The following is a 16,261-nucleotide window of genomic DNA, read 5'->3' as shown; positions in this document are numbered from 1 at the left end:
AATAATTTTTGTATCTATATGGAATTTAGTTCTATAGCTACTGTCATTTATTAAGCCCTTCTCTTTATCAGGCACCATGAAGAGTGAATTTGAATTTTGCTCCTGGCCTCTGGGAGTTGATCATTGAAAACAGTATACAATGCCAAGAAAAAGGGACAATGAAAATTTCAGATGGTTCTCAGCTATTCTTCTGACACCATCTCTAAGTCATGTGAACCTTACTTAGTTATTTTATATATTAGCTGAAAAACCAATGATGCATTTGACATCTGAAGGAAATGAATTGACCTGTTATCTAGACTTGTGTATTTTATGTTTATCTTTCTCTCTTTTTAAAAAGTGAATTATTTTTAGAAATGATTTTAATGTAGTCCCTGTTGAGTTGTTCTAGAAATAATTTTAATCTGTGTGATTTTAACATAGTTCTTTTCCATTGTAGATAACTTGAAAACATAAATCATTCTGTGGTGTTTAAGCAGCCAGAGTGGACATATTTCTTAAATCTCTCTAAAAATTCAAAATGAGTGTGTATTCAATAGTTAAAAATAGGTAAATACAAAGGAAGCTATTTGTTATTTTATTTAATTGTCAAAAATGTCATATTTTTTTGAGGGAACACTTTCACATCTAGCAAAGAGAAATTAGTTGGTTATAGTTTTCTAAAAATCTTCCCTGAGTTTATATTTTTAATGTTAAAAGTTAAATATGGAGATAGGGGAAGAATTTTACAAAGCAGTAATTTCCATGAGCAGACCTTAAATTCTGTAATTTTCTAAACCCATATGTTCAGAATTAGAAGAGTCATCTCCACACTTAATAAATGTATAGATACGTGGTAGTTTGATAATGTGTGTTTCCCTGTTTTCAGTTAGCTAATGAATGACTCAACATTGATTTAAAAGAAAGATTATATAGGACTTTTTTCTTTTTGTCTAAAATCTTACTCCTCACCTTTGAGGGTCGCTCCTGGGGCAGTGTGTGCCACCCCTGAGCTCTGTGTCTGCCTCACGGTAACCACATGTCACTGATGAGTGAGCTACACACTATCCATCCACACTGCCATCCGTCATCCTTAGAGCTCCCCTGGACTTCTTTTAATTCTTATCTTTTCTCAGGCAGTTCTGTCCTCATGGAATTCTTTCCTTGTTTTACATGGGTCTCTATTTTTTTAAGGCCCATTTCAAATCCCACCTTCATAGGGCGCCTTTTCCAGTTGTCCTTCCTTCCACTCCCCTAGCAGTAATAGCTGTAGTAGAAAAGTATGGGGTCTGACAATTACATTCACAAACTCATTCGAGGAAAAGTGCTACATACCTCATTGCTGAAAATCACTACAGTCACCTTCGAAGTATTCCCTTTGGGAAGCTATGCACCAATGCCAGAACCTAGTCCACCCTTCAAATCAATTTTGGAACTCTTTTTCTTCAATGGCCATCAGAGCTGTCATCATATTACCCTTGATGTTCTGAATGTCATCAAAATGTCTTTCTTTGTATATTTCCTTTACCTTCGGGTAAAGAAAGAAGTCATTGGGGACCACAGATCTGGTGACTAGTGAGGGTTTTCCAATACAGTTATTTGTTTGCTGGTTAAAAACTCCCTCATAGACAGTGCCCTGTGAGCTGGTGCATTGTCGTGACGCAAGAGCCATGAGTTGTTGCTGAAAAGTTCAGGTCGTCTAACTTTTTCACGCAACCTTTTCAGCACTTCCAAATAGTAAACGTGGTTAACTGTTTGTCCAGTTGGTACAAATTCATAATGAATAATCCCTCTGATATCAAAAAAGGTTAGCAACATCATTGCAACAAGTTTGTGAACTTAATTGTCTGACCTCATATGTACTTTTCTCTTGGGGTGCTTTCCCTCCTTTTAGTAAAGTTATCAGTGGTCTTAACCTCCTTCTCAAACTGACCGTCTTTGAGTCCAGGACCTCTGCCTTATCCTTCTTTTTCACCCTCTGTGCTCTAGCACCAGCCATGCTCACAGTAGATGTTCTACATGAAGAGTAAGGATGGGAGCAAGTACATGAAGACCTACTCATGTGGAGCCTTACCTGCCAACCTCCACTAACCTAACCACCTGCAAGTTGTCTGTATGCCAAAGCATCTTGGGTAGCAAACGGAGTTAGGGCCAGGTTGTGAGGGCCCTGTATATCAGGCTTGGTTCAGTAGGCAGTGGGACACTACTATTTTTCTACAGAGCCTGTTTGTTGTTTGTTTAATTTATTCTTTTTTGAGATTTTATATATATATATATATATATATATATATATATATATATATATATATATATACATACATATATATATATATATATATAAAACATTATATGCTTCAGGTGTATAACCTTATAATTTGATATCTGTATAGTGTACTCACAACCAAAAGTCTACTGTGTTTCCCCGAAAATAAGACCTAGCTGGACAATCAGCTCCAATGCATCTTTGGAGCAAAAATTAATATAAGACCCAGTCTTATTTTACTATAAGACTCGGTATAATATAATATAATTAATATAATATAATATAATATAATATAATATAATATAATATAATATAATATAATATAAAATACCAGGTCTTATATTTTTGCTCCAAATGATGCATTAGAGCTGATTGTCCAGCTAGGTCTTATTTTCGGGGAAACAAGGTATTTTCCATCCATACTGTATATTTGACTCCCTTCACCCATTTTTCCCTACTCCCATCCCACTTCCCGTCTGATAACCACCAATCTGTTGTCTGCATGTATGCTCTTGTTTTTGTTTTTGTTTTTGTTTTGTTTTGTTTTTTTGTTTGTATTCCATGTATGATTGAATCATATATCTTTTATTCTTTTATTTCTGATTATTTCACTTAATAATCTCAAGATCCATCCATTGTTACAAATGGCAATATTTCATCTTTTTTGTGGCTGAGTAGTATTTCATTGTGTATGGATATACCAGACCTTCTTAATTTATTCATCTGTTGATTGTCACGTAGGTTGTTTCCATATCTTGGCTATTATGAATAATACTGTAATAAACACAGGAGTACATATCTCTTTTTGATTAGTATTTTTATATTCTTTGGATAAGTAACTAAAAGAGGAACTACTGGATCATATGGTAATTCTATACTTTTATTTTGAGGAAATCTTCATATTGTTTTGCATAATGAAAAGCCCATTTTTTAAAACACTGAACATTTTCAGCAAACTTTGTATCTCATGAGGTACACGTTGAGAAATTATTTAAGAATGATTAGTCTGGCAGTGATTAAAGATGAATTGGGAGGGTGGTGAGCAAGCTGTTCTCAGGAATTAAGAGAAGGAAAGCAATGTAATATTTGGGACTTCCTACCACTTGGAATAGATTTAGAAATAATATGCCTGCCTGTATTTAAAAGTAGAAAGACATTGGAGAGAGGAAAGCCAAAAAAGAAAGTGGGAAAAATTGATATTTCAAAGACTAAAAAATGGGATCAGTTTGAAAGCAACATAGCTCAGATTAAAAAACATGGACATTTGGATAAAAGGAGAGGTTAGAAATGCTATTTATTACTTTAAAAATTTAATTATCTAAAAAGGGTACATTCTTAAGGTGAAGAGCAAGCCAAATACTTAAGACTAGAAATGTTTTTGTTTCCATGTTGTTATATAATGTAATAACTGTACATATACCCTTTTTTTCACCTTATCAGTGGATCTCTTAGAGTTGAATACAACAAATGAAGTTTTCAAACAACACAAGCTGAACCAAAATGATCAGCTCCTTAGTGTTCCAGATGTCATTAACTGTCTGACAACAACTTATGACGGCCTTGAACAAATGCATAAGGATCTGGTCAATGTACCACTCTGTGTGGATATGTGTCTCAACTGGTTGCTCAATGTATATGACACGTAAGTTTTCCATTTTTTTGCTATTAAAATAGTCATTGAACAAAATATCTTAATAATACAAAGTATGTTTTTATGTATTCTCAAACAAAATACATAAATTTTTAAAGTGATTTTTTAAAGTAATTTCAAAGTGTAAAGAGTTATATTAACTTTCAAAAATGAATGACTTTCTAAAAATTGAGTACTTAACCAACAATAGAACAAAAGAGAATGTCTATGTATTATTTTAAGATTTCTTCCCTTCAATTATAAAAGTTATCATAGTTGTAAGTTTTTTGTTTTCTGTTTGTTTGTTTTTTGTCACCATGCTAGGGGAAGCTTAATATAAATAATTTCGATTTCTTTCTCATTTCAGGATTTGTATAGTATTTTTTGAAGACATTGTTTTGTATTTATTGTACAAATTAAAATAATTGGTTCATAATAATCCACTCTGCGATTTTTTGTGACAACTTAAAAGCAGTTTGAATAGTAATTAAAGGCATTTTTAAATGTGTCTTTTGGTATTAGCTTTATTTATTGCAATGGTGGTTTTATATAAATATATATGTGGTATTTTAAATAATTTATGCTATAGGGCACTAATATCAGTAATTGAATTATGTACTCACTGTTACATAAAAAGTACTCTCAACTTTCAGCATAACTCGTTTGCCATTAATTTTGGGTTTTTTGAATGTGACAATGCATTTGTGAAATAATTCTAGAAGACCTGCTGTGGGCTGACATTTCTGAAACATTAGGAATTATTCATTCTTCTGGTAGGGGGTTAAAATACGCAAAGATGAAATAAGAAAATTGGAACTGTTGTTTTTCTCTCAGATTCTAAGAGTTATTTTCCATTAATTAGCTCTATGAGAATTTGTGTTTATTGGCCTTTTATGTGATTTACAAAAAAAGGAGATAGAAGATAGTTCATAAATACACACATTTAACAGTTTATTCTGTATAAGAAACAAACAATGACGACAGTAGCTTTAGCGATGATTTAATTAAAATTTGGTTTATTCTTTTGGTTAGAAGAATCTTTCTTTTACAATACTTACAAATATCAACTTTTTGTTTGTTTTTTAATAATCAAATAGCATTTGTGTACTTGAGGGTTCTTAAGAAATTCACTGAACAACAGATAGCATGAATCTCAATTACCATAATGAAGGTGGGATTTGCTATATCCCTATCTGACATATATTAATACAGTTCATTTTAATGCAAATTTATCCTTCTATGGTAAAGTATAACTGTTAGCAATTATGCACTATTAAGTTTATTTTCCATTTTTTAAACCTCTATAAGAAATATTCCATAGTAAATTCACTAAAATAGCTGGTCAATTTGGTGTTTTAACTACAAAGCCTATAATTTAATTTTATGTCCCAGGAAGAATGTTAAATTCATTGGATACTTAGGAACTTCATTAAGCCCTATGGAGTAGGGTTGAGGTGCACATCTTCAGCCATATTTACGGAAAGAACTGAGAAAGACGTAAAATCGCACCCTCAGATTTTCTGTGGCTCTAACGTGCTGTATTTGTTTGCTCGGGCTGCTGTAACAAAGTACTACAGACTGAGTAGCTTAAACAACAGAAATTTATTTTCTTGCAGTTCTGGAGATTAGAAGTCCAAGAACAAGATGTCAGCAGGATTAGTTTCTCCTGAGGCTCCTTTCCCTGTTTTATAAATAGATAGCTGTTATCTCCAAGTCTTTACGTGGTCTTTCTTATGTGTGTGTCTGTCCTAATATCCTGTTCTTATAAAGACACCAGTCAAATTGGATTAGGATCAACCCTAATGACCATGATCATTTTAACTTAGTTACCTCTTTTCAGATCCTATCTCCAAATACTGTCTTCAAATACAGTTGCATTCTGAGGTATTGGGAGTTAGGACTTCAGTGTATGAATTTTAGAGAGCTATAATTCAGCCTATTACACATACATATTCTGTTTTCACTGGACAGCCCAAAGGGAATAGTGCCATTTAGTTGGGAAGGAAGCAGTGTGTGAAATGTTGTGATTCATATTCTAGGAAGTTGACTGTTTCTATATTTCTACTTTCCACCATCAAATGTGAACACATGGGAAATGCTTCATCCCTAAGGTACTGTTTCTCTTTTAGAAAGACAGTATCTTGAAATTTTCCATTTTAAAGGAAAAAAATCTTTTACGATGTACTTACTTTTTATGCCAAAGAAAAAATAGCAAAGAGCATGCTGGGTTAGAACAATGTCTATTCTGTCTTGTTTTCTATCTCGGAGAGGAATATCATGAATTAACCTTAGGAAGAAACACATTCACTCATGTGATGGTAGTTTCTGATGACCAGAATTGATTGGCCAAATTTCTCTAATAACTATGACTTGTTCACTTGTATAAATAAGAGTTTTTAACTCTTTTCAAGCCATTAGTTCCCTTTGAGAATCTGATGGAAACTATATTCTACTTTTTCCTATGCACCAGAAAATAATGGACACCAAAGAACTCTGAAACTTGGAAATGGTACCATGATCTAATCCTTCCATTTATTCAGCTACCTGACATTCATTCATTAACCATATATTTTTTACTGTCTTTGTGTAATATAATGCTGCTGGTACTAGCATTTTCAGCTCTTGAAGTATATTCAACCAGCTCTTGAAATAATGATTGATGTACCCACAGCAGATCATAGAATTCTAGAAGTAGGATTTTCAGGATCCTCCATTTTGCCCTCTTCATTTTACTGATTGAGAAACTGACCCAGTAAGACAAGACAGTTTATCTTCGGCCATCTATTACATATTAGCAGTAGACATAGCACTAATATTCAAATTTTTTGACAATTGCATGATCATTCTTACCATATTGCCATATCTCAGAAAAATAGTACTTTATAAATTATTTTAAAGGTACTATTTCAAGTTTTAACATGTACCCCCACTTCTCCTAATATTCTAAATTTTATTTTTAAAATCCATTTTCTTCTGTTGTGGATAACAAGAATCCAAACATTTGGTTCTGGTTGCTGTGTGATATGTTAGCCACTTTACATTTGACATCTCAGTTTCTCATCTGAAAGATTGAGATAAAATATTTGCTTGGTTTATCACACATAGATGATTATGAAGGACAAATGAACTAGTGTGTAGAAAGGTCTTTATAAACCTTAAAGATAAAATTGATTCCATTCATGAGTTCACAACCTTGCTCAATCTTTATCTTCCCAGGTTATGAAGTCTTAATTTCATAATCTTCCTTCTAGACTTAATGGTAATCAAAATTATTTAAATTATGACTTGAAGCAATAGTCTAGAATACTTAGTTTAAATACTTTTGTCTCTACAGAAAATATTAATATCCCTTGCTCCAGTGTTATTTTTTCCCATTTTTCCAAAAATAGATATAATTTTATAAGGTGCATATCTTTCCAGTTAAACTAATTTCAGGAGTTAATTATGAAAACAATCAGGAAACCAAGTACTTAAATATTGGGTTATGTTACTCACTAATAATTTTCACTCACTCCCTATTGTCTCTCAAATCCAGATATCTTATTTAACATCAAAGCCCTCCATCCTCTGACCCCATATAACCTGGACAACTTTATCAACCATTTAGCCTTCATGCAAGTCCTGGCAACACCTGAATGCATCTTGCTACCTACCCCCTTACCTCTGTTCTCTTGCTCAAGCTTTTCCTGTGATACTCCACTTTCTCCTAGTTGAGAAAGTGAGCCCTGTCATGCCATCAATATCCAACTTATTACCTTCTTTATCAAATGTTGTCATACTAGTGACTACTCAAACTAATCACCAATCATTAATTAGTCAGCCACAATTATCTTGTACTTGATTATTTCCATACATAAAGGTTGGTGTCATATTTTCTTAGGATTCTTCAGTTGTTTCTTACCTCACTTCCCAGCTAGTATGTGAGCTTATGGGTCGGAAATGTGTCTCACTTTTCTATGTGTCCCTACAGTACATAGAAGTATGCTGGTATCACAGGAAGGCTTCATAACTCTTGATGGTATGATGAATGGATGATTGCCATTTTCAGTGGTCCTTTCTTGCTTTATTAACTCACATGCATATTATATAAGCTCTAGCTATCTATTTTGAATCTTGCATTTACAATTATTAATAGATTTTAATTCATAGTATTTATAGAAATGAAATCTTTTCAAGTTTTATAATTAAAGTTTTCGTTTTGACTTAATTTGTTTTCCTAGCTCATATGTTTTGTGTAAAGTGACTGACTTCAGGTTGTATATTCTTCCAGACTAGGTCAAACATACTATTAAAATATGTCATGAAATTGTGTGGGTTTAACATTAATTATTAAATGTGAATAGAAAAGTTATATCTTTAAGATATATCTTTAAGATAACCCGCAAGAAAATAGATATTCAGAAATAATTAATATACTGTATACAATTTTAAATTCATATAACACATTGAGATTCTTATAATTTCAGGGGTCGGACTGGAAAAATCAGAGTGCAAAGTCTGAAGATTGGCTTGATGTCTCTCTCTAAAGGTCTCTTAGAAGAAAAATACAGATGTACGTAAGACCTTTTTTATACCAATGTGTTTTTAGTAATGATAATGACAGTTTATTGGAGACTTACGTTATATGAATTGCTGGTAATAATAATTCCCATTTCTTTAACCCTTACTAAATATGTCCAGGCTAGGCAAAGGGTACCAGTACAGAGGTGTGGGTTTGTGTGAAATGAAAAGTAGATTACAGGATCAAGAGGTGAGGTGCCTTGCTTGAGTGAGAACCAACCACAATATAGCTCCTTTAATTCTTAGAATAATCACCCCATAATGATATAGCTGAAAAAATGCAATGCTGAGATAGGTTAAAAATGTAATAAAAAGCTGTAGCGACAATAAATCCTCAGGCTAGGATTAGATCATAGAGTTTTCTGACTCTAATGCCCAGGACTTTTCTATTTCTGTGTACTTTTAATATTTAAAAGAAATAAAATTAAGACTACAACCTTTATATTAAACTTTGAACTAGAACCTGTATACTTAAAATACTTAAAAAAGTAATCAAGATGGACTAGAATTACTGTAGACACAGTCAGACAAATAACTCTATAGTGTAAAAATTAAAAAGTGATAAAAACATATTTTGTTGTATTTGTTTTCATTTACCAAATATGTTGGTGGTGTCCTTTTGTTAGTGAACAAAGGGCATCTTGACATTTGGAAAAGGACAAACTCAGGAGCCAGAGAGACCTGCCTTCAAACTTCGCTTTTACCACTTAGTGGCTAAGTGACTGGACAGGTTACAAGCTCCCACTGAATACTACAGCTAAGATGTAATATTACTTCCATTTCATGCTTCAGGAAGCTGAAATTTAGCGAATTTTCTTCAGCTAAACAATGAAGCCAATAATTCTTGCTTTGAAAGCAATTAGAGATAATATGTGAAAAGTACCTTGAAATAGCAGTTGTTGAATAAATTGTAACAATTACTGCTGTGTCTCCAAACTCTTAACTACTGTAAAATAGCTTTTGATTCAATTTTGTCCATAAAGTGTGTGTTACTTTATCCTGCCACACATACTCCCCGATGATTCTTTACAGATCTCTGCATCCATTTGGGGGAGAGGGCTGGAAAGACTTCATGAATGGAGAGATACCCAAAACAAGAGGATATTTGATCACAGGGCCTGTCCATTTAGTCAAGTATTGCGTTTTATGTGAACAGACATATCTTTTAAAAAACATTTATTTTCTGGGATGGCTGTGAGGTGGCTTGATACTTAACTTCAGATCTAGTTCATAAAGGCTTTTGTTTCTAATGCAGTTTGACAAGAATGGCAGTGAGAGGAGATGTTGATTTGTATGAAAAGAAAAGCTGATTGTAAGATCGGGAGGTTAGGTGACTTGAGGGAATTATGATCTAGTAAAACGTGCGGCAAAACGCTTTGCACAACGCTTTTGTTTGGTGGCACTTTCATTTATCCAGAATTTAAATCATCTTCAGCATCACAGTTGTCAAAGGATACCATTTTCAAAGCTTAAAAAAAGCTATTTCTGGAATGAGTAAGAAAGAAAAATGTGAATGACAGCATCAATGTACCAAAATTAGAAAAGGACTTTTTTATCGTCTGTGATTTGGGATTTTCATGTTCTCCTGAAAGAATGTAGGGTTCTCTCATTGTGACAATTGTATCATGGTACTCAACTTACTCTGAAACAAATGCAAATTCAACCTCAAAGTTTATCATGCATTGTAAATATGTAAGTGTGACCTGTTTTCCTAAATCACTAGTTATGTCCTCCCTTTCTTTTTCAAGCTGATTATCAGGAAGTAAGCTGAAACCAGCAGAAAGAGTTACAATATGGTGGCTGCATTTATAGAGCAAAAACAAATTCTACACAAAATTATATATAAAAGATGTCTTTTTTATATACACATACGTTCAAACGTATTTCTGAAATGTATAATCTTTCAAATGAAGAGGGTATTTCAAGCATACATGTACTCAGACACTCATCCTATAGTGGACACACTTTCTGCAAATGTTTGGTAATGTAATACTCTGTATAATTTGACATTAAATTTTCAGATTATGCAGGAAAAGCAGAAGCCCCTATAATGAAAATTTCTGATATTTAATTTATTCCACGAAGTTTGCCATTTTAGAACTTAATTAAATAAAAATCTCTTGGGTTGAAATTAATCTAAATCTTTTTTGGGAGTATTGAGATTCAGGAAACGTTCTGAGGTTTCGTCTTTTTTTTCTTCCTTTGAGGTCCTTAGCAATTCTGATTCCAGTTTGATTTCTCCAGTGATACCAGACTAACACTTCCTTGGTATTATTTCCTTTGTTCAAGTGAATGTTTAAGACAATTTGCTCTCCAAACTCACCAGCAAAGGTGCCATCTTGGGTCATTTGGTTATCTGTCTGAACACTGATTTTGCAATGGCTAATGTCGGTGTCTTTACCGTGGTGACATCTTCCTCTCTCCTCATGCCTTCCTGAGACTCTCCCTTGATTAGGTTCTAACAACACCTTGGCCTGCCTGCTCCTAGCTGGTGGCTTCTTAGCGTCATCCAAAGCACATTGACCGAGATTCTTTTGTATGGCCTTTTGTATTTGTCCTGTGCTAATTGATTAGAACTTGGGTTTTAGATTGTGACTTTCCTCTGACCCATTCCCACTTTCTGACACTGCTTTTTATTTCTGACTATAACATCAGAATGTGAACTTGTATAAAAATTTAGAAATACGTCAAAATGTTCAATGTTAATGTTTATCGTTTCTCTTATGTTTTGTGTGTAGTTTGACCTTTAGAGTGGCATAGCAGTATAGCTGTCTGCCTTAAAAGAGGAAAAGCTTGGCACCGTTCCCTCCCTGAAAATGTGCACTTCTGTGCACAGATTATTACACATACGTGTCGACTCTATTTACCTCAGAGGACTCTTCCCAGGAACAGGTTTAAAATGACTGTCATAGGAAGAATCCTGGATAAATGTTTTCTGGCTATGATAATCTTATTTTTGACAAATGAAAAGAAATAGGTAGAACTCTAACTAAATCTAAGTGAACAAACTATAATAAAAATTAAATTTATCTTGACTGAATTTGCTTTCCCAACGTATACTTATAATTAAAGTCATATTTCATTATAGTTACTGTGTTAATATCACTAAGCTTAGGTCGGTTGTTTGAAAATTCACTGTTGACAGTGTTAGATCTAGGATTATCCCCCTTAAAAAGGGGGGGCAATGATACAGTTTGATCTGATATTCATTTACCACGAATTGTTTGAAAATGGTTTTGAGGATACAATAAATATTTACTCCCATTTCTTCTGTTCTTGGAAAACTTAACGTGAAAACTATTTACAATTTGTGTGATTTTGAATTTTCAGAACTTAGGATGTTTTCCCCACAACTTATTAGTTTTATAATGAAATGGATTATTTTTATGTGAAATTTCTCCCTATTCCAAAAGTAACTTATTCAAGTATATTAACCTTATTGCTGGAAGTACAGTATAATTTTAATTTTCAAACTATTACAAGTGGGAAATAGAAGATAAGCAATACCGAACAGTTTTAATTTTATTGAATCAAGTTGAATCAAGACAGTAATAAAGCAAAGTTAATGGGTTTTTTTGGTTTGTTTGTTTGTTTGGATGACTAGAAAAGCCTAAGAACTATGTGAAAGTATCCATGCGTTTTGTTAATAAATCCTTAAATTTTAAATGAATGTATTTTATTACATGAAATGAAGTAAAACAAAAATAATTTTAATAGCTAGTAAGGAATAAGAGACTGATTGGGCCTAAGTAAAAAAAAAAATCACCTAAAAATGAAACATACCTCCCTGTACTTTTTAATGTTTCTTATATAAAGAGATTTGAGTATAGAATTCTTTAAAAGAAGTAAATATATATGTATATTTAATAGAATATTAAATTTAGGATTGAACACAAAATTTAACAGCAAATGTGCTAACATTTAAAGATTTGCTACTTAAGGTATATTTATCCTTTTGACAAGCCATGAAGAAAGCTTCATTTTGGCTCACTTGTCTTTCTCAATAAGAAAGGAAATCCTTATTGAGACCATTGAATGAACCCACATGTATTTATGTGCCATTTGAAAAAGAAATTTGTATTCATTGGTGTACTTACATGTATTGACACACAACAGTAAGTTGTTTTAAGGAAACATGTGCGTTAAATAGTCCCTGATTATAGATTAGTAGAATTTCAAGGTCGTCATAATTCAGGAGACGACTGTCTGATTCATGTTCCTGTGTTTCTTTTTAAATCTGCATTGTTCAATCCCCATACCCAAAGATATATTTTACGTAAAAGAATACTGTTGGCACATGGAAGTTAACCTGTTGCCTCTCATCGTTATAGATCTCTTTAAGGAAGTGGCGGGGCCGACAGAAATGTGTGACCAGAGGCAGCTCGGCCTCTTACTTCACGATGCCATCCAGATCCCGCGGCAGCTGGGAGAAGTAGCGGCTTTTGGAGGCAGTAACATTGAACCCAGTGTTCGCAGCTGCTTCCAACAGGTAAACACGAAGGATTACTGGTATACAGGGTATGTCAGGAAAGGGTTTTGAGGATGTTCCGAGAAATGGAACAGTGAACTTGGGCTGGAGCCTAAAGTGGAAGAGGTTGGGTACTGTCCCATTAAGTTTATTTCTTACGGTGTATTCCATTCAAGGAATAACCACGGCCTCAAAGAGACTTACTGCTTCTCAATCTATCCATCCAAAATCTTTAACATGTGCTATCAGATTGCTGTGATTTGGCCCTACCTTTGTCTGGGTGCTATCTTTTGGCACTCATCCCCTCTTGTTCTCTGCTTTCCAGCCACACTGTTTTAGTTCCTCCACTCCTGCCTTACTGCCTTTGGACATATAAACTCTGTTTAGAATGTTCTTCCATACCCTCCATCCACAAGCCCCCTTCTCATCACTAATCCTTATTTAATCTTTAGGTGTTTGCTTAAATCTCACATCCTCTGAAAATCCTTCTCTCACCCCTTCAGATGAGGTTATGTGTCCCACTATATTACTTGAATTGCTTCTGCCTTCTTATGACGCTTATTGCAATTATAATTACATACTGAATTGTATAACTGGTTGGTCAGTGTGTTTTTTCTTCAATACAAGCCTAAGCTCCATGAAGAAGGACTGTTTCTCTCCTCTTACTATTGTATCCTTGAACATCATAGCTACTTAATAAATATTTGCTAAATAAATGAATAAAAATGCCCTGACTTCCTTGTAGGCAACATTTTAAAAATACATACATTAAAGATGTTATTAAAATAACAGTCTTTTTTTTGAGAACATGTGAACTAAAGGAGAATGATGTACAAAGTTTCATACTGATCTAAGTTACTCATGTTAAACTGGAAAAGCATTTTAGTCTCTTTTTAATACTTACTGCATATAAAAGCATTTTAGAACTACCGTGTTTCCCTGAACATAAGACCTAGCAAGGCAATCCACTCTAATGCGTCTTTTGGAACAAAAATTAATATAAGACCCGGTCTTATTTTACTATAATATAAGACCGGGTCTTATATAATATATAATATAATAATATAGTATAACATAATATAGTACGGTATAATACTGGGTCTTATATTAATTTTTGCTCCAAAAGACACATTAGAGCTGATAGCCCGGCTAGGTCTTGTTTTCAGGTAAACAGGGTATTACTACTGGTGTTGTAAATATGCATAAAATACAAGCCTACAGATATTTTCCCAAAGCATAACCAGTGATTTATCATTGCTGAGAAAAATAAAAAAGCTCATACGCTCTCTTTAAGGAGAATTGATGTTATGGGTTATTATGTTTTATAATGGTCTTTTTTCTTGTTTTAGAGATACAAAACATACCAAATGAAAATTCTAAGTATTATTTTCCCATGTGCTGTTTGGTAGAATGATCTTGACAAAAGCAGGAGAAAGATGTTGGTATAAATTTAACTTTGCAGGTATAAAAAGTCCTTAATATTAAGATTTGAAGAAAGACTAAGACATTGCAATTCATCATGCAATTCATGATTTGGAAATCTGGCAAAGTACATTCACAGTGGTATGCCCCTCAGGGTGATGTTATAACAGGACTGGAACAGGGCACAGAAGTAACAGTTTTTTTATTTGGCACTTATCATGGCCTTCAAGTTAGGGTGCTATCAATGAGTTTTTAGTTTCACAAATTTTTACTGTCTTAGATAAATGAATTGCATGGAATTAAAATGTTCATGTGACAAGAGTAACTTCTGTGGGTTTTGTTTTTGTTTTGTTTTTTTTAAATCTGAGTATATTAAGGTATTGGTATTGTTTTTTTCTTTTTTCTGTGTGACAATTTCTGCTTTTTCTCTTTTTAAATTCAAGAATTTTCTTTCCTTGAAGAACCTCAAATGTTTTGTGATTTCTCTGACCTGGAAAGAACAATGTATAATGGTGCACAGATTTTCAGATTATGAAGCAACAACACTTGCCGCAACTTAAAGGAAGACATTTTCTTCACCTTCAATATGTTTGTTTCCTCACCAGAATAACAACAAGCCAGAGATAAGTGTGAAAGAGTTTATAGATTGGATGCGTCTGGAACCACAGTCCATGGTTTGGCTGCCGGTTTTACATCGAGTGGCAGCAGCTGAGACTGCCAAACATCAGGCCAAATGCAACATCTGTAAAGAATGTCCAATTGTTGGATTCAGGTAAGGTGATCTACAACCAGGGGCAGCAGGAGATTATGTTCTGTTCTGGTTGTATCGTCTCAGTGTATGTCCATCATCCCTTTCATTTATTCCCATTTGGGGGTTTGCCTCCTAAATAAAGGAGATCTTCTGTATATTGTAGCCATCTGAAAATGGCATTTCATCTTATAGCCACTACATGAAGCTTATTTATTATTATGGCTGTTATTTGTATTATTTTGCTCCAGAAGGAGATTTCCCTGAATTTCTATTTGTATAGGTCACACAAATGTTCATTCATGATAACTGCATGAGTGGCCCTGATGGAATTTGGTGATGTTCTCAGGCCTTTGGGATCAAACTTAGTAAGCAGAGAGCAAAATTTAAATACTAACTAAGAAGTAATCGAATTACTTTGTGTTACTTCTTCCAAGTTCTGTGTGAAGTAGATTAACCCTACTATTCACCATCACCCAAGGAATGCTGCTAAATGCCATACTATAAATGTAATCAGTGTGTCAGGTTTATTAGTTTGTGGCCCCAAAATGGACTGTGCAGGGTTTATGGTTTGCCCCAGGATGCAGTACCTTGGCTATCATGTTCCTTTCACCTCTTTGTCTTTAGGGGAGTATGCATTAGACCTTTTAGCATAACTATAATATGTTTCTCTTCTGGGAGGAATCTTGAAAATGGCAATCTAGAAAATGGCCCTTTTTATTTGAAAATCTATTATTGGTTTTGTTGTGTATAGTATCAGTATCAGTATCCTCACTTAAACAGAATTGTTTTCATTTGACTGACTTTCTCAACTTTGTTTGTATGAAGAGTATCATTGCATTTTCTGTGGATGGCTAACTAAGAAATAGAACTCAGATTTTCCTTTCTTCTGTAAATTGTGGTATGTCAGGGAGCCACTCTAAAGTGTTGTAAGTTCAGAGTGCCTTGGTACCAGTGAAGATGTATATTCTCAGAGGATGAAAAGGCAGGTGGTCAATGTGAAGCAGAATCAGCATGAGACTGACAGCCAGGATGACAGCATGGTCCAGTGAAAATTAAAGGACAAATGTTGCAAAGGGGAGGATGGAAAAGATACGGTTTAAATGCAGCAGGTTTCTTGGAGAGGCTCAATTTGAAGTACCTAGTAGATACAGATGGACAGACCAGAAAGGAAATAGTTGGAATGTGGCA

General features: G+C 33.9%; 1 protein-coding gene across 4 annotated transcripts in view; it reads left to right on the top strand.

Moving 5' to 3' along the window:
- UTRN (utrophin) overlaps nucleotides 1-16,261 on the top strand; it is a 461,045-nt gene that overhangs the window by 395,688 nt on the left and 49,096 nt on the right. For all 4 annotated transcript variants that reach the window (XM_081037226.1, XM_081037224.1, XM_081037225.1 and 1 more), the window contains 4 exons: nucleotides 3,683-3,884; nucleotides 8,339-8,424; nucleotides 12,764-12,921; nucleotides 14,928-15,094. In XM_081037226.1, coding sequence (XP_080893352.1) covers nucleotides 3,683-3,884; nucleotides 8,339-8,424; nucleotides 12,764-12,921; nucleotides 14,928-15,094 — 613 coding nt within the window. The remainder of the gene's footprint in view (nucleotides 1-3,682; nucleotides 3,885-8,338; nucleotides 8,425-12,763; nucleotides 12,922-14,927; nucleotides 15,095-16,261) is intronic.

The sequence above is a fragment of the Rhinolophus hipposideros genome (genome assembly GCF_964194185.1).
Source record: "Rhinolophus hipposideros genome assembly, chromosome: 3".
Classification (NCBI taxonomy): domain Eukaryota; kingdom Metazoa; phylum Chordata; class Mammalia; order Chiroptera; family Rhinolophidae; genus Rhinolophus; species Rhinolophus hipposideros.
This window is presented reverse-complemented; position numbering and strand designations above follow the sequence as displayed.